The sequence below is a fragment of the Neopsephotus bourkii genome, unplaced genomic scaffold (assembly GCF_033783945.1).
Source record: "Neopsephotus bourkii isolate Nb327-2 ecotype Australia unplaced genomic scaffold, CSIRO-AGI_Nbou_v1 NB_196, whole genome shotgun sequence".
Taxonomy (NCBI): Eukaryota; Metazoa; Chordata; class Aves; order Psittaciformes; family Psittacidae; genus Neopsephotus; species Neopsephotus bourkii.
In genome coordinates, this window is record NW_026900709.1 from 6,634,616 (window position 1) to 6,653,833 (window position 19,218).

At 40.1% G+C, this 19,218-nt stretch overlaps 1 protein-coding gene across 1 annotated transcript; it reads left to right on the plus strand.

Annotated features, from left to right (window-relative positions):
* The first annotated feature begins 243 nt into the window (after positions 1-243).
* Positions 244-15,386, plus strand: NDUFS1 (NADH:ubiquinone oxidoreductase core subunit S1). The gene is made up of 19 exons (XM_061378398.1): positions 244-493; positions 1,179-1,246; positions 1,475-1,566; positions 3,009-3,116; positions 4,267-4,343; positions 4,434-4,515; positions 4,627-4,757; positions 5,484-5,669; positions 7,496-7,630; positions 8,025-8,139; positions 9,135-9,280; positions 9,898-10,026; positions 10,666-10,795; positions 11,269-11,429; positions 12,983-13,137; positions 13,728-13,903; positions 14,346-14,480; positions 14,669-14,741; positions 15,050-15,386. The coding sequence occupies exons 2-19, from the start codon at positions 1,183-1,185 to the stop codon at positions 15,139-15,141; spliced, it is 2,187 nt and encodes a 728-aa protein (XP_061234382.1). The 5' UTR covers positions 244-493; positions 1,179-1,182; the 3' UTR covers positions 15,142-15,386.
* The last annotated feature ends 3,832 nt before the right edge of the window (positions 15,387-19,218 follow it).

Consider the following 19,218-nt stretch of genomic DNA (forward strand, 5'->3'; position numbering starts at 1 on the left):
ACGGTGTGCAGCGGCTGGGACATTAGCTGTGCGGAGAAGGATCGGAGTAACAGCCATGAAGTTAATGATAGTGTTATAGGGGTATTGTGGCACTCTTTGTACAGTCGTGTTCTGCTCCCCACCCCCGCTCCGCAGGCGCCAGCGGAAGTGGCCGCAGTTGGAAGAAGAAAAAAGCGGAAGGAGACAGAAACTGCCAAGTGCAGCGTACTCGACGGTGGCCGAGAAGGCACTGGGAGAAAGGCGGAAATTGCCGAGTTCCGTCGTTTGCCAAATATTTGACGGAAATACCCGAAGCGGTTCGTTCCGAAGGTTGCCGAGCGCATACGTCAGCGCGCAGCGCACGTTTGTGAGGCTGATCTTTCCGGAGATTGGCGAAGGAGACACCGAGAAGTGGCGGAAATACCCGAGGCAGCCGCCATAGAGGCGGAGGCTAAGGGCAGCCTGTTCAACGGCAGGGAAGGCCGAGGCGCCTCTGCCGCCCGTTCCGCGCCAGGTAATGGCGGACGCCGCGGCGGGGACGGCTGTGGCGCCTCCACAGCGCGGGATCGGTGGGCTGCGGCGATGCCGCCATGGGCGCCCTGCTACCGTCTCCTTCCTCTTGTCGCCGTTCCCGGTGCCCTTGACGGGCTCGGCGGCGGGCCGGGGGCTGCCCCGCGGGCAGCGCCGGAGGCGCTTCCAAGGTGACCCCCGCGTCGGGCAGCGCTGCCGCCGGCCGTGACCTCGGTCCCGGGGACGGTGCCTTGGCGCGGACCCTGAGGAGCGGAGCCTGGGGAGACGGGGCGGGCAGCCGCCTCGCTCTTGGCCCGCTGTAGGCTGAGGGGCTGCCCGGCTCCTGGCGGAGCTGCCCCTCGGGAACCTTTGCGTTTGTTTGTAAACGCGAACCGGTTGCGGTGGAGGTGTCACCCGTTCTCAGTGGCGGTTCTTGCAGGGTCAGTACCTTACGCTGGGCTGCCGGCTATTTGTCGTGGTAACAGTCACCGGTTTTAGCGTGAGGTGACATACCTGTGTGTGAAGTATAAAAAGAGAACCATGTCTTTCAGTTTATGAAATTAACATTCTTATAGGCACATACATGCTTTTTGGCAGCTGGTCTAGAAGGTTTTGCTCTGCGTGTTTGCCACCTGTCAGCAGACATTTAAACTGATAAAAACCTTACGCTGTTTTCTCTCTTACCAAAGCACCATGCTTCGACTACTTGCTGTCCAGAGGACCTTAGCTGGGGTCACCCAGTCCTCCAAAGTATGTGGTAAGTGTCTCTAGTTTATGCGTATGTGTGTGGTGATAAAATTAACATGTGTAATTGACTTATTGAAGGGCATATATGCGTACTTCACTTGAAACTGTGGAGTTCTGCGTTGTGCTGTTCCTGGAACTGGAATTCTATCAGCACTGTGTAAGATAAGGAGCATGGGGTCTGATGGTTTGCATCTAGCAGTAACTGAAGGGTTTTGTTTTCTTTTTCCATCTCTCTCAGGGCGTACAACTGCAACAGCAGCCAGCAACCAAATAGAGGTGTTTGTGGATGGGCATCCTGTGTTGGTGAACCCTGGAACCACAGTACTTCAGGTATGAGGAGCAGCATGTTGAATTGTTCCTGGATTCCCCATCTCACTTCTTGGCAGCATGTTTTATTCTATATAGGAAAAAAAACCCCAAAAAACCCAAAGAAAAACCCTTTACATTGTTCTTTGCGTCGTTCAACAGTGTTTTCACTGACTGTGATGTAATTTTATGTGTGTAATTTTATTGCCTTTGGGCAGTTCAGCCCTGATTGTCTGAAAGATGGTGCATGTAGCACGAATCACAACTGCAAAGATGTGTGCAATGCAGTAACGGCCTTTGATAAATCCTGGTTGAATCATATGTGGCCTGATAGTCTTTCAGAACCTGTTAATTTTGTATCTTGTTAACTTAGTGTCTCAGGTAATTGAAGGCTTGTCTCCTTCTCGTTACTAGTTCTTATGATTCAGAATGTTGATCCTTTGCTTCTTTTGTTCTTGGTTGGGAAAAAAATGAAACCTAAATCTCCTGGCCCATACTCAGCATTGCTGCTTTTCAGGCCAAATTTTCAAGTCGGTATTTTTCCAGTCCAGCTTCTCTTTAAGAAGGCATTAAATGGGGCCATAGTATACTGAGTTAGGACATTAAAGTACACAATGTACAAAATACATCATGTTTTGGGTACAAGTTACTAATTTGTTAAGGCATTAGAATGCCCCCAGCAGGAGTCTACTGTGAAATTTTCTTAAATGATGATTTTTTTTTTTAGTTTTGCTTACATGTGTTTTGTTTGTGATTTTTTTTTTGGGGGGGGAGGGGGATTAGGGGGTTGGTTGTTGGCTTGTTTTGGTGTTTTTTTTAGAAATAATCAGAAAAATTAAAACTTGTTAGTTCTTTTTTATTTAATTCACTGGTATTTCTTCTGTCAGGAATAGCTAGTGCTATAGCATAGACCCCACCGGCTGTGGGGATTTTACACAGGAAAGGACATATTTATCTTCTCTGTGGAAGTCTGTTGTCTCTGTCCTCCTGTCTCTTTTTCACTCATGTCATGGAATAATGTTTGTTTGAGTTTTGGATTCTACTGAAGTTGATGAGTGACTGTGCCTCATGTACAGTACCTGTGAATTATCAGAACTCATTCTTGTTTCCCTCATATTTTTCAGATTTTCATTTTATGCACTTTTTAAATTGTGTGTTCTTTAAAAACTTACTTTTATTGCTAGTGTGCTATTAGAGAGAATTCTTTCTATTCTCTAAAGGGAGGTCGGTTCTCGTTTCACCAATCAGTTACACATTTTGGAAAAAATATATTTGTAATTGATAACCTGACATGTTTCAGCTTGGTCACAATCTTTTCTTTATGGTCAGTTAGTAAAGTGAAAGGGCAAAGGCACTCTGTTCCTGAGTACTGACACAGTTATTCTTTGAATAACTGCATAATGTTTTATGAGGTGGAACTGAAAGGTCTTAACTGAAATTTAGTTTTCCTTTTTTATTCATTATAGGCCTGTGAAAAGGCTGGAATTCAGATACCCCGGTTTTGTTACCATGATCGTCTTTCTGTTGCTGGAAACTGTAGGATGTGCCTTGTGGAAATTGAGAAAGCTCCAAAGGTATTGTGTGTGTTTCATTGGAAGTGCAAATTTCTGCTGTGCTTAGGGCCTAGTTAAGTCCTGTAGATAATTGTTTGTACTCTCATTAGCACACAAATTGTTGTCATTCAGCTGCTTGAAGCAGCTCTTTTCCTTCTCCCCATCGAACTGCAGTGATTGCCTATGGGTCAAAGTCAGTTCTTGGGTTATTCCAGATTACTTTCCTCCTGGACATGAGCATTTCATGGCTGCGTGCTTTCAGTCAGATGTATTTTTATGTTCTGTAAGTCAGGCTTCAGCTGCACATTTTCAGCTGATACTACACAAATAGTAAACTTCAGATACTGGATGAATACAGCTGTGGAATTAGTGTCCGCAGGTTTTTTCTAGCCAAGTAAAGATTGCAGTTACTTATTAATTTATATTTTAATGCATTTATGTCTGTTGTAAAATAATAGACTTCTGGATTGAATGCTTTCTTCAGCGGTATTAAGAAATCTATGCAGATAGTTGAGACATTCTTTTGTATTTCAGTCTTGGATTACACATCTATATTCACAAGTAAAACTCTTTAGCTCACCTTAACTTGAATTCCATAGTTTGACTTTTGTGTGTCTCTCGAAATGTTGGGTTACCACTACAGATGGAAAGCAGGATGATCTGTGTCAAGATGTGACCAAAAAGTAGAAGGAATTTGTTTTCTGAGCAGATTTGTTAAACTTGCAGTAATCTTGTGAAGAATTTTATTCCAAGACTTTTTTGTACAGGCTTTGTCCAAATAAATGTCTCATAAATGATGCATACTCTGAACTTCAGTTCTAAAGATTTTCCAGATCTCTGCTGATTCACTTTGATATGATTTGTATCTGTTAAAACTGACTTTCTCCTTTCTGTAACTATTTGAATTGGAACCCAAAAGTGTAAAATTTTCAACTTTAAAAATATTTAAGTCATAACTAATTTAAACTTTTTATATAGCAGATTACTAATAAATGTGGGTTCTAGTGACTTGAGTGGTTAGTTTTTCTTCTTTTTTTCTTTGCATGGATCTTTTTATTTCTGTAACATGTTAAATTAATAAGAGAAGCCTGTCTCAGAATTCTGGGGGAGGGAGAGGTTGAGGTTTGTGCACGTATTTTATGTTCATGCCTGCTTTTTGTGTTGATTGCAGCCAGTTGCTGCTTGTGCCATGCCAGTTATGAAGGGCTGGAACATACTGACAAACTCTGAGAAGTCAAGGAAAGCAAGGTACCTTTCTTTAGCCTCCTATAGCTGACAAGTGTGCTATCTGCTGAATGAGGTAAACTTGACACTAACTTCAGTTCCTGAAACCAACAGAGAGGGCGTAATGGAGTTCCTGCTGGCAAATCACCCATTGGACTGTCCTATCTGTGATCAGGGTGGAGAATGTGATCTGCAGGTACAACATACAAGTAAATTTTGTATACTTATGTATTAATACTCTTGTCTTAGGTGCAAGTGTGCTTTCCAGCCACCTGGATATGTCTGTTCTGTTCTCTGTCTGTTCTAGGATCAATCAATGATGTTTGGCAGTGACAGAAGTAGATTTAGAGAGGGAAAACGTGCTGTGGAGGACAAGAACATTGGCCCATTAGTCAAAACAATCATGACTCGGTGTATACAGTGCACTCGATGTATCAGGTAATGTTCTTTATTTTTCAGTGGAGAGGGTACTAAGCAGGCTGAGTTGTATCTGTTACTTGTGAAAGAAACACCATGAGGGGCAGTCAGTTTATTAACAACTATTTTTCTCACTGTATGTAAGGATTTGCTTCTGGTGGGGTCTGATACCTGATGTCCTAGAGGCACCAGACAGCTGCATACAGGAAACAGAGATGGCCAAAACATTAAAGTGAAATCAGAATACTCCAGGGCAGAACTGTTTCCATGGTGTTAGTGCCAGAATGGATTTTAAAACATTCAGTGCCTTCTTCAGCCACAGCTGCAAGATTTAGTTTTGCTTGGCAGCCTCTGGTTGCTGTGTTTATGCTGTTCCCTAGTCCTGAGGTTCAGTACTGGCTAACTTGACCAGAGGGAAAAGAATACAATGTACCCTCTTAGTTCGAGAAAGACCATGTTAGGACTAATCGTGGACTTGGACTGTGAAATGCAATGAGCACTGAACTGATCTGGCTTTTTATTTAACCCCACCAAGTTTGTGTAGCCCCATCAAATGAAATTCTTCAGATATGTAGTCCTGCATGTGGTGGCCCTGACTAATGCATCTAAACAACTGTTTTCTTCTTTCAGCTATATGAACTAAGGCTAATGTTTTTATCTTAAGAAAATTAGATAAGGATTGAAAAATGTGCTATGTTGCTGTTTGTATATTCCAGTTTTGGTTTACATTCTTTTTGCACCTGCCAGGTTTGCTAGTGAGGTTGCAGGGGTAGATGACTTGGGAACAACCGGGAGAGGAAACGATATGCAAGTTGGTACTTACGTTGAAAAAATGTTCATGTCTGAGTTATCAGGGAATATTATTGACATCTGCCCAGTTGGTGCTCTTACTTCAAAGCCATATGCCTTTACTGCACGCCCATGGGAGACAAGGTATGTATCCTGAATCATACTGAGGAGACAGTGTTCTCTGTTTCTGTTGTACACTTTATCTTAGAATATATCCATTCGTGATACCAAGGGTTATCTCTGATTTTTGTTGTAGACTTCTCCATAGACTGAATCTAAGACAGTCTGTTATTTATTCACGTCTTATTCAAGAAAAGGAAGTTACAGTTTGTAGACTATTATTCCCTTATTTTTTTTTTACCCTAAAATGTTTTGGCCTTGTAGGTTGTGGTGATGGCTCAGTAAAAAGCATATAAAGGAAAAATCAAATTCATTAACTCAGTAATTGTTGAGGATATTATTTAAAATATTATGGGAAACTAAGCTCCTATATATATATCTAAAGCTAAAACTACAGCACTTTTTTTTTTCCACCATTGTAAGAATATGGTGGTTACCCTGGTGGGTTTGTGGAGCGTGAGATAAGTGATCTGCCAGGACCCCCGTATTTATCTTGCAGCCATCGTCCTCCATACTAGAGAGGCCTTAGCCACTTAGTTGCAGCCTATGTTTCACATTCATGGATAACCTGGGCAATAGTGTCTGTGGTTAGGTAAGTGCACCCCTTGATCATGAGTCTATCTCTCTGTTGAATCTCTTCCTTGATGGCCATAAGTGTCTTGGGCCCAGTGAGCTACAAATAATTCACCCTTACAAATAATTCACTGCTGTCGTAGGCACTTGTTCATGTATCCCACATACCTTGCCACTCATAACTGTCCAGTCTCGGGGCAGATCTCAGGGTGGTTTTCTTAAATATAACCAAGACCTGAAACATTCAGGAGACAGCAGTAGGGACATGCTGGTTTGAACATCCAATTAGCCTGGAGGAAAAGTGGAAGAAGGTATCTCCCCCACAGATGGGCTCTCTGAGGAGAAAAGGTAAAAGTTGTAATTATTAATAGTTTCCAATAGATGGCTCCCAAAGTATGGAGGTGATGACAGTGCTGCAAATACCAGATTAGTCTCACAATTTTATAGATACAATTTTATTGTATCATAAGCTGGGGAAGACACATAGCAAGTAAGGTGTGACATAATGCAAATCTGAGAACACTCGTAGCAACTCTGAGAGCAAATAAACCAACATTGTGATTAGTGACTATTAAACCAATATAATGAATGCTTTTAACAAATTTGGTTTAACATGGTCTGGTCATATCTGTTAACTCTTTGTACTCCATGATAGGTATCAGAAAAGACTCTTGTGGTTTAAGCCAGCAGGCAGCTAAAGAGCACAGAGCTGCTTGCTCACTACCCCTGCCTCCCTAGTGGGACTGGGGAGAGAATTGGGAAAAAAAAATTAAATTTGTGGGTTGAGATAAAGAGACAGAATAGGACAGAAAAGGAGGGGAAAATAATAGTGGTAAAAGAATTAGAATATACAAACTAACTGATGCACAGTACAGTTTCTCACCACCCACTGACTGATGCCCAGCAAGTTCCTGAGCAGTGGCCCACAGCCAGCTTCCCCGCCAGTTTATATGTTCTGCATGGTGTCATATCTTATGGAATATCCCTTTGGCCAATTGGGATCAGCTGTCCTGGCTGTGTTTTGTCCCACCTCTTGTGCCCCCAACCTACTCACTGGTGGGATGGTGTGAGAAGCTGGAAATTCTTTGACTTTGTGTAAACACTATTTAGCAACAACTGAAATGCCAGTGTGTTACGAACATTATTCTCATCCTGATTTAACACAGTGATGTACCGGCTGCTAGGTAGAAAACTAATTCTATCTGAGCCAAAACCAGGATGCTATTTCTGTTTATATGTAGAAAACTGCAAATGGTTTTATTTGTTCTTCTGAACAGGAAGGTAGAGTCAATTGATGTTCTCGATGCACTTGGAAGCAACATCATAGTGAGCACAAGAACTGGGGAAGTAATGAGGATTTTGCCAAGGCTGCATGAAGATATCAATGAGGAATGGATATCTGACAAAACAAGGTGTGTGGGAGGTGTCTGCACCCACGTGCACATTTCTACACACATTAAAGGCACACTTTGCACATATGGACAATAGCACTGACTTTTGGATTTCACTGTTAATACTGTAAAGCTCTAGTGAAGATCAATGGGTAAAGCGTGCTTTTAATGCTATAATTGAATCTACCAAGTCTTCTAATGTTTTTGTAGCTTTTTTTTTTTTTACAGTAACTTTTTCGTTTGTATCACAGATTTTTTACCTGGTTTTGAGAAGGAAAAGTTAAACTTTCAGGGGAAATATTTCTTGTGTTTCTCTGTCCTCATCATTGCAAGCTGTTAAAAAACTCAGTCGTGTTAAATACTTGGTATGCACAGTTATCTTTTCTCTTTAATAATGTTAGTGGTGTTCACTTAGGTTTGCTTATGATGGTCTGAAGCGTCAGAGACTTACCCAGCCAATGATCAAAAATGAGAAAGGACTCTTTGTTTATGCCTCATGGGAGGATGTATTAACTCGTGTTGCTGGTGTGGTAAGAACAATTTTCAATATATGTAGTGTAAAATTAATATCTAAATCTGAGCATATAACAGTGATTAACATGAAAAGTTATACAGAAAAGGGCTTTATGCTTTAAAGTTGGAGGAGAACATTCTACTTTTAATCCATTGTATTTCCACTTACATTTTTTCTTTTGAGTATTATTTCCTGTTTCATGGATTGGACCATCTGAAAAACATTGTCTTATCATGATTTTATTTGGGACACTGGGAGATAAAATACTTTTATTTAAATAGGAAACTAAACTGTTCCCTCAGAATGTTAGGAAGAAGCAACTTAGTCCTGAATTTCTCTGATCTATCTGAAGACTTCTTTAAATTTATTTAAACCGTGCCATCACCACTTTTGCTATTAAAGCCATTAATTCTATATTACTTATATTTGAATTGTGCTTGCCTCAGTGCTTTCTCTGTGTGGTGATTGATACTGCTGTTCAAATGAAGTGCTGCATGACTGCTCTGGGTTTTGATTAAAAATTTTATATGGGACAAAGCAGAATTGAATAACTGTAATTGAATCTTCCTCAAGGATGTTTTTGCCCATGGTACAGTAGCAGGGTTTGTTGCAAAAGCTATTGCTTCTCATATAATACCTTTGAGTTGAGTTTACTGAGCTTGTGTTATGGAAGTTTGTATTCTGTCTGCAGTTCATAGTCATTAAAATAAAAGTACTCAATGATCTTCCTTACCTTACCACACCAAATGAGAATTGGCCACATTTGAGTAATGTGGCCTCCCAAGTGGGAGAGACCTGCATAGAACACAGAGCTGTTCTGTGCTTATCATGAGCTCTGAAGGAGCTGGAGTTGCTGTCCTGGAGAAGTCAGACACTGCTGATCAGTTTGTGCTGCTCCAGGCCAGCGGTTGCACTGCTGACTTTTGCACATCCTAATGTAGCAAACACTGGGCCAAATGGGAATTTATTTCAATGGTTTCTCTTGCTTATGTTTAAATTTTCTCTCTCCAGCTTCGGGCTGTAAAAGGTAATGAAGTAGCAGCAATTGTAGGAGGACTGGTGGATGCCGAAGCACTAATAGCTCTGAAAGACTTACTCAACAGAGTAAATTGTGATACACTCTGCACTGAAGAGGTCTTCCCTACTGCTGGAGCTGGGTAAGAGTCCAGGCAAAGTTTGGTTGTAATTAGTACATTAATAAACTTTCCAGTCTGCAAATGATCTTATGGTAAGAAAGATTCTGAAATGACTAAGAATAGTAATTGCTGATGCATTAGCAGGGTTTGTTTAAATTTACAATATTCATTTATAGAGAGTATTTATGGATTGTTAGTTGATACACAGCCTCTATTACAGCAAGGGTTGCACACTACTGTCTGTTGAGGTTGCTGCAGTTTAATAGGAGGGTACTGAAAGCCAGTTACACCCTTTCATAAATTGGATAATTTATTTCTATTTGTGTTGTGAAAAATGTACTACAGTTAGGATCTTGAAAACTGTGTAACAGCAGGTGAAGTTTGTGAAGGTTGTCAGTGACTGTAAATATAGGGAATATGCACTTTGTAATTCCTTTAATGTTTTGCTGTCTTGATACTCATGAAAGAGAGAGGTCTGCTTTTTTTGGGGGTTAGTAATTTGGATTGAGAAATCTCTTCTTTCCCTTTCTCTTCCAAAATGAAGAATTATTTTGTGCATCTAGGATTTTTATTGCATATTCATTCCTTCACTTTCCTGAATTCTTATCCTTTTTCTTTCTTACATCTCCTTGTTATAGCACAGATTTACGCTCCAACTATCTGCTTAATACCAAGATTGCTGGAGTGGAGGAGGCAGATGTCCTGCTTCTGGTTGGCACCAATCCACGCTTTGAGGCACCACTTTTTAATGCTAGAATTCGAAAAAGGTTTGTATTCCTTGGCAGTAAGCATGCAAATCCATCTGGGTTTGATGCAATGCTCGGGTGGAGCCGCAGGCAGTAAATTGAGAGCATTCATCCAGATGGACTCACTGGATTTAGTTCACCTTTTAGTAAATGGAATGGTGATATATGTGTAGAAAAAGGGGGTCTCTTCTCCCTATGGTTTATAGCTATGTTTTGTAAGCTCTTACTTTGACATTTATGTAAGTTCATGTACTCAGACATTTATTCCTGTGTTACATTACACAGACACTTCAGATTTTCTTCGAGAAGTTTGTTAAACCATATTCCTTAAAGAATAACTTTTCAACATCAGTTTGCTGCTTTTTGTATTGTTGTTGTAACAAATCAGACTTGCTGATTTTGGAAGCAATTACTCAAATTTAATGTTTTCTCTGACAAATAATGTGGCCTTCCCAGACTTCTGAACGTAGCTAATTCAACTTTAACAAGATATGTCAGCAGGAGACAATGAGGTTTATAAAAGCCCTGTCTTTCTTAATGCTGGGATCTTCCAAAATATATAATTTTAAACAATAGTGGCCTTAAAAAATTGAGTTGAGTAAAACTCTGTGTTTCTTTGATTTTTATAAAATGTTTATAAAATGTTTGCTGTGTTTTCAGCTGGCTTCACAATGACTTGCAAGTGGCCCTTGTTGGCTCTCCTGTGAATCTGACCTACACATACCATCATCTAGGAGAGTCTCCACAGATACTCCAGGAGATTGCTTCTGGAAAACATCCATTCTGCAAGGTACACACAACTAAGGGGTGTCACTGATAAATTTCAGATTTACTGGATTTGGATTCCCCCCAGAGATAAATTTGGAGAGAAGTACCATGTTGTGTATGGGGCTATTTGCTTTTAATCACATGCAGAAATGATAAGTGTGCACCAAGTATGTGTGAACTATCTGATATATTCAGGTGTGTAAACTTCACAGTGCAGGAAACTTCTGAGTATTTCTTGATATAAATGAGGCTGTTTCAGCTGCTGCTGTTTCTACTTAAATGCCTGCTTATCAAGAGTCTAGTTCTGTATTGACATGGTAGCATCCTGCTTATAGCACTTCCTCTTGGCTTTATCTCCAAAAGAAATAATGACCATTTCAGAACCACAGTTTTGCATGGAAGACTTCTGTAGAAAGGATGAGATTTATTACTTTATCTGCACCGAGAATTGTCTTCAGAGCCATGGAATGAATTCTTGATTCTTTACTTGCACAGGTCCTTAGTGAGGCCAAAAAGCCAATGGTGGTGGTAGGCAGTGCAGCACTGCAGCGCGGTGATGGAGCAGCTATCCATGCTGCAGTTTCCACCATTGCACAGAATGCCAGGACTAAGAGCGGTGTTGATCCTGATTGGAAAGTCATGAACATCCTCCACAGGTTTGCTTCAAAGCTTTTTGGGGAGCAACTTTCGTTCACGCTGGGCCTTAACAAGTTACCACAATCTATGCAGTGCACATTTCTTGGTTTACACACAAGCAGCTTACCAGGCTAGAACCTGTAGGGAATATAAAACCCAGAAGTACAAACTTGCATAAACTCCTTAATAAAAATGTGTTCCTTGGCCTGTCAAACTTTTCAGGCTCTCCATGAAATTTTATTAATCTATTATATTTAACTGTACAATTTAAAGTTTAAATTCAAAGGTATAGAATGCAAGACAGCTTAATAACGTAGCACAGTGCTGAGTAGAATGCACAGCATACCAGGGTTACTTGCTAAATGATTGCTTTTTATCTCAAGAAAAACAAAATGACAAGAGTATTTAAATAATATGGTTTCTCACTATTCCTTTTACTGTGCAATTTCTTAACTGAGTAGTTAATAGAAAAACTTCAAAGCTTTTAATTTTAGGGCTTGTGATCTTAGTTACTCAGTTTATTGGGATATTATTCCTTTTAAGAGGCAAGCCCCTCTTGGGACAGTCCTTCCCCATTCTGTCAAATTGGAAATCTGTAAAGGAAAAGTTATGTCAGCAGTCGTAGTGGTGCTCAGATTCAGAGACTCAACCAAGTCCTTCTGCCAAAATCAGCTTCATTGACGTGAAACTAGTATAGCAAGAGCAGCGCTTGGTCCTGCTTGAAACTTGAATATAAAAACCTGCTGTTGAAACTGAAACATTTAATACCAAAATACTCATGAGTTAAAGCCTTGTGATACCTTTTTTACATGGGGTTTGTCAGTCTTTCATGTTACCAACTTCCATGTTTGATGTACCATCCTCTCTACCTTAAATGTAAAAAGCAACTTAACTTACTGGAACCTATATGTCTGACTGGTCAGACAAACATGAGCAGCATTGAAAGGTACATACTCTACAGAGAGAATCTCTTTTAAATACAATTGGAAGTCTGGCACCTGATTACATAGGATTATGCAAAATTCTTTCTTTGGAAAAGAAAGAGATTGCCAGACAAATAAGAATTATTATTTCATTCTTTTAAAAGTATTTTTATGTGTGAGTAAATTAATAGTGATAAAATAGTGGTCTGAAGTCTTAATTGCTTCAGAGTAGATGATGCTCTGGTAGCTGGTCTTTTATCTTCCATGTGAGTGCCTTAAATTAAAGGCCGTTGAGTTCAACACATAACTGAAAGGTGAACCTTGATGTTCCATATGACAAGTGAGCTGCCTGCCACTAGGCCCTGACCTGGAATGTCTGCCTTTATTTTGCTATCCTATCTTAAATAGGTGAGATTCACTGTGAAAACTTCAAATGGCATTACTTTGTCAAAATGCAAAACCAACCTGGTATTCTGTTAAATACTCTGTCAGGAATTGTCAGCTGCCTTTATGCTTCTTTTTTGTCCTGTTAATGTTAAGAAATTTCTTACATCCCTTTCAGATATTTCGTTTAAAAAGTTAGTTTTGTTCTGATGGTAGAGGAAGAATTATGAAATAACTTAAAAGTCATAACGTGTTTGTTCCTACAGGGTTGCAAGCCAGGTAGCTGCTCTGGATCTGGGTTTCAAACCAGGAGTGGAAGCAATTAGGAAAAATCCTCCCAAAGTACTGTATCTCTTGGGAGCAGATTCGGGTTGTATAACACGTCAGGATTTGCCAAAGGATTGTTTTATCATCTATCAAGGTAATTAGTAGATGTAAATTAAGAAATGTTGCTATCTAATAGTTGGAGAGAAAGCTGAAACAGTGGTGTTCTTACAAACACATCTGACTCTTTGATAAATCCTAGCCTTTATTTTCTGCCAAGAAGTGGAACTTACAACACATAACTTGATATACTGATTACTTATTTCTTGGGTAAAAATGAGAAACTGTTGATGAGTAGTAAGGGAATGTCATGTCTTTGGGAGCATGGCTTCAAACCTAGCATCAAAACAGCACTGGTTCCCAGCTGTTCTATCATACTAAAACATGGTCTTTCCTTAATTTACCAAGTATCTGTGCTCCAGGAACCCCCAAAGCTGAGTGACTATAGAGACTGAATTAGCACTTACTACTGCTTGTAGTCCATTTGTTCTCTCCAGAGCATTAGGCAAGTAAGATCTCAGAGCAGTCAGCCTAATAGCCTTTATATTACTGGTTAAGCAAGCCTCAGGAACTCATTTTTACCAGGAACACAGAAATTCTGTATTGTGTAACTAAAACATTTCTTCTTATTGTGATTTACTTACATCTTCCATGGCTGAGTACTGTTTCCTCTTTCCATGTATTTAGGACATCATGGGGATGTGGGAGCTCCCATGGCTGATGTTATTCTCCCAGGAGCAGCATATACAGAGAAAGCAGCCACATATGTGAATACTGAGGGTAGGGCCCAGCAGACAAGAGTTGCAGTTACGCCTCCTGGGATGGCAAGGGAAGACTGGAAAATTATTAGAGCTCTCTCTGAGGTACTGTTCCTGTTATAAATTGCTTCTAATAAAAGTATACTGAGAGGTTAAGTTCCTTTTATGTAGTGTTTCCAAAAAAGAGGTACATTCTCAGGGCAATACATGAGTGTAGTCTTACGAAGTAATGTTCTGTGTTGAGTCCTTTGTTAATTCTGTGAGTTAAATGATACTGTTTCCCTTTTGAGGAAAGCACTAATATTGTAGCTGCTGTATGCTATTCGAGTACATACTGGGTGAAGTTCTGTCTGCAAATTTTAACTGTGGGCATCACAAGTCTAACAAAATACTGTGACTTGGCTTCAGTTTGTAAATTATCATTGCCTGTGTTTAGGAGTTTAGATTTTTCCTCATTTTACTTTAGGTATGTTAATGGCTTGGTAATCTAAACCACTGTGAATTAAATCCCTAGACTTGATGGCATTTCTTTCTGTGATGCTCTTAGTTGGCTGGTTTGACCTTGCCTTATGAGAACCTTGATCAAATACGGAAACGTTTAGAAGAAGTATCTCCTAATCTGGTTCGATATGATGATGTGGAAGAGGCTAACTACTTCAACCAGGCAAATGAACTGTCAAAGGTAATTGAAACTGAAGCATCTGGGTGTGATTTAGTGCTGTTACACAGCTTGATGCTTTTTGAAGAAATGGGCCTTCTTCATATGTAATAAGTACCACACGCATTCTTTGACCTGTGATGAATGCAGAATTCACTAAGCAAATGTGAATTCCTATCATAAAGCTGACTTTTTTTTTCCTTTCCTTCCAGTTAGTGAAGCAACAGCTTCTTGCTGATCCCCTTGTTCCACCTCAGCTCACAATAAAAGACTTTTATATGACAGGTACGTGTAGTGTGACCTTTCCATTCTGAAATCGATGCATTTTACTTAGCTTTACAGTAAGGTTCTTAGGAAGCATTTAAAGCTTTCCTCTTAAGATATGGAGGATTTGGGTCTTCTGAAGAAACAAAATTTTTCTAGTAAAATCATCTGGAATGGCTGTAAAGTACAGGCTGTCAGACTGTATTTTCAACTAAGTGCTTTTCCTTTATTCTCTTTGTATTCAGTCTTCTAAATCTCTTTTATATTGTGTCATTTTGAAAACAAACAGTTGTAACACACTGACGTGCATCTGGATTTCTTTTTTTCAGATTCAATCAGCAGAGCATCCCAGACAATGGCCAAGTGTGTGAAAGCTGTTGTTGAAGGTGCTCATGCAGTAGAAGAGCCAGCTAGCTGCTAGAGACTGACCAGACTGCTGCCACCTCCATTCAAGTTACCTGTTGCAGTTAACTGCTGTGACTGATAATTTTCTTTTTCAAAAATCTATCTTCTCGGTCATTTTATTTTGTTTCATTCACATTTTCATCAGTTGAAATAGTCCCATAATATTATAGGACTGTTGTGTTGGACAGAACATGCAGCACTCAACATACTGTACTCAGAGTACATGATGACTGTATACAAATAAATTATAATACCAAACAATCCACTACCTATGTAATTCATAGAGCTCACACTTCTGCTTGAAAAGAACTCAGTAAGTAACTCGGGGAGTCTTGTTTGCTAGGAACAAGTCTACATGGCAAAAGTACTGGATTTTAACTTTCTTCTAGAGTATCCAGTATCTTAACTGTAAGCATTGGTGAGGGTGTGAACATTCTATTTTTGTAATGTGCTGTCAGAGCAAGCTGTGCCTCTTTTGTGTCAAACATACCTAGTTTACGTCAGTGTTCAGACCTACCACTGCTTAAGATACTTGCTTCTCCATTTTGTCTGAGCTGAGAAACTACTCACGGAGGAAATCAAAATTGTTTTGAAGTCATGAAAAAGAAAAGCAGTTTTCACACAGCTTCCTCATATTGAGCTGCTTTAAGAATTCAGCAAAAAGATAAGGCCTTTAGCTACACCAGTTCAAATACAGACTAGATCTCAGAACAGCTTTTCTGTGATATTATAGCAAAGTGGGGGAAGAGGTTGCATGTGGTGGTTTTTTGGTTGGTGGTGGTTTTGGGGTTTTGGTTTTTTTAAGCTTTAGAATGACTTCAGAACAGAGACTCCTCTGTTATGTTAGTTAAGTCTGGAAGAAGGATAGCTTCCTCTTAAACAGGTTACTCGGGTAATAAGGTTTAGAGCAATCCTTCCAGGAATCATGCAAATGGGAACAGTATCATAACGCCATCCCTTCCAAGTTTATTAAAGTTGCATGAGGAGAAGCTTCATTTTTTCACTGTAGAACAATACTGAATGCACAAGAGTGCTGCTGTAGAAGTCTTAGCTTTATAAAATTCAGTTTTAGTTCTGTGCTTAAGATTTTTCAGTAACAAACAAGTAATGTTCTAAAAAGTTGTCTTCCTTTTGCCCAGGAAGAAAGCTCTTCCTGGTTATCCTTGCATACCATGGAGTTCTCACACTAGCTAAGTCTTACATGTTGGACATGGACTCAGCTCCCATCTTCCAGTTACCAGCAGGGTCAGTTCTCTTGGTGGTAGGAAGACAACCATTCACTTTATTCAACGATACTACTATGCATGTAACTAAGACATCTATAAATGGCAATTTGCAGGACCCGCTACTGTGTAAGTCCATGTGTATGACCAACTGTTGCAAAAACCTTCATGTTGTCCCTGTGGAACATTCTTTAGAAGGAAGAGGGGTTTATGGCAGGGACATAGCAAAAGAATGGTGTGAGAACATATGCCAAAATCAAGGCAGTTGGCTCTTCTAACAGATGGTAGGTTTAAGAGGAAAGGGTGCAGCTGAATCCTGTATTCAGTAAAACATTTGGTTCCCAGGTTCCTTAGGATGAAAACCTTGGGGTTCTTCCTGAAAATCCATGTTGTGCAAACAGAGGAATAATTTCAGCTGTGCAACTAGTCAGTTATCACTTCTGGATTTCAAAATCTGTGAAGGTTCAAAACTGTTACAGAATCCTTTTTTTTTGCCTTACATCTCACAGTGTTGCTTAACTCCAGGAGCTCTGGCACATGAGACTTTTGGGGGTTCTTTTTTGAAAGCTCTGCACCCTTCAGTCAGTGTGTGTAGGAGATCCTTATTTCTGTTCAGGAAGTTTCCAGCCCTTACCTTGAAAGACAAGAAGGATAAGAAGTACATGTGGTGCTGTCTGTCCTGCTTCTACCCTTTTACCTCCCTAGTTACTGAGTATAGACCTTTTCAGCTGAACTGGGTAACAGCAACAAGCCTATCTACAGATTTGATTGTTGAAAACCAGATAGTAATGAGAAATCTAAATGAGCATTCTTATCAACTGAGTTACTGTGTAGACCTTTCCTTATCTCTTCTGTTTGCGCTGGTGGCTGGACAGTCAGTGTACTTGTGGACTTTTGTCCAGCTACCAATTAAAGGCTAGGGGTCTGCAAAGGAAAAGAAATGACATAGGCTGGGCAGAGTATTGGAGCAAAAGTTATAGCAATGGGGTTAGTCATGCAGCTTAGTTGTGTTTATTAAGAAGTTTACAGTTAGTGCTAGTACTTGCTGGTTCTGAAGCTATAACCTCAGATTAACGCAAAGTATTATGAGAAGGTGGCAATAAAAAGCTGGGATAGTGGGAGATGAACATTCTCAAAGTATTCTTGACTGTTTAAGTAAGGACTTATTAGCTAGGCAGTGCATTGCCTGAAGGGTCAGTTCTGCTGATGCAGCTAACCTCCCAGTTAGCGGGTACATTTATCCAGACTCTGTTAGGGGTGGGCAGGGAGTTTATCCCACTTTATTTTAAAGCCAAGACCAGATCTGATTTCCCAAATGTAGCCCTAGTACCACCTGGTGGCTAACTGGCAGAATGTCTCTCTGGCTGCATCACCCATTATGGTTCACTAACCTTCATCTCTGCTTCCTATATGATTCTGCCTGCACAAACAGCATGACAAAGAACTGGCATGTGTCTGGGAGACAGATGGATAGGTTTAGTCATTAAGTACCCTCTCCACAAAGCACTGTGTAAAAACAGCTCTTACATACAAGCAATTAAACCCAAACGTGGTTTAGATTAAATGTTGTCTTTATGTAGCCTTGTCTTCTGCAGAAGGCTGTGGGGAATGGAAAAGGGTATGTTAATGCAAGGTAAAACCACACTATGCACTTAAATTTTCAAGCAAGTTTAGGGCAGGTTAACACCAGCAGTCAGATTAACAAACTCTGTCAAAATACTGCAGGCAAATGTAAGCATCTCAGTCTAACGATACGATTTTAAAACAAACGAAAGTTTAAAAACCCTGTTCAACAGCCACCTTTCTGGAAGCACCAGTGTCCCATGGGTATATCCCTACAGTCCCAGAGGGAGACTGCTTTAAATCCTGGCTGATTTAGTGAGCTTCTGCGATAAAAAGAAACCAGAAAATGTGGTCCCAACTGGAAGTCAAGCCAAACTGAAGTATGTTCTCAGCAAGACAGCCAGCAAAACTAGGCCATTCATCAAAAGTTATAACTGACTGTTTTTATGCATTTTGAAGCATAGCTCAAGGCAGAAAAGGAAGCGTCTGCAGCATTTCCCTGGGAAGCAGAATATTTGAGATCAATGCCCCTTCTGATGCTGGTAAAATCTTGCAAGACAGTGTCTGCTCTCTTCTTGGTTGGGGGATGTGCTGTGTGTTACTGTTGAAGCCTACAGAAAAGCAGCTCAGATTCACAGAGCTAAAAAAAAAGTAGAGTGGCAGCCTGGCATCAGCCTTAATCCAAAGAGAAAAGGTAACAAAACCTCATCTCCATCCCTGTTCCCCACAAAACACTCCAAACAATGGCTAATCCAAAACATCCTCTTCCAAAACAAGACCATCTCAATAATGATTTGTTGTGTTGCCCTTAGAATGTGCAATTAGATGAAGTCACCTCTAGTAATGAAGGGTTGAAAGACTGATTCTTTCAAGGCACTGAAGGGACATGAACAGAGAAAGTGCTAACAAGCAAACTGATAGAACAGGACTTGATTGTGACGACCATCATGGAAAAAATCAGCAATAAGTAAGCATGGAATTAAGGAGAGCAGGAAAAGTTAACGATTTCACTGACAACTGAAGTAAGTTGTGTATTAGGATACAAGTACATGTTCTAATGGGGTAAGTTGTCCCAGAGTTACCTGAGAAGCTGTCTTGCTCAAGAAGCAGTTTTTTAATTCCCATTAAAAAAACCCTATTACTAATACGTTACTATACATTATCATATAATTATTTATTATTATTATTATCAAATGGGCTCAGCTACCTTTGGCACTGAAGTTTAGAGAGTCACATGGAAAACTCTGTTCAGAAACAAACATTGACCCCTTCACTGGGAGGGGAGGTCATACAAATCACAGTCCTCT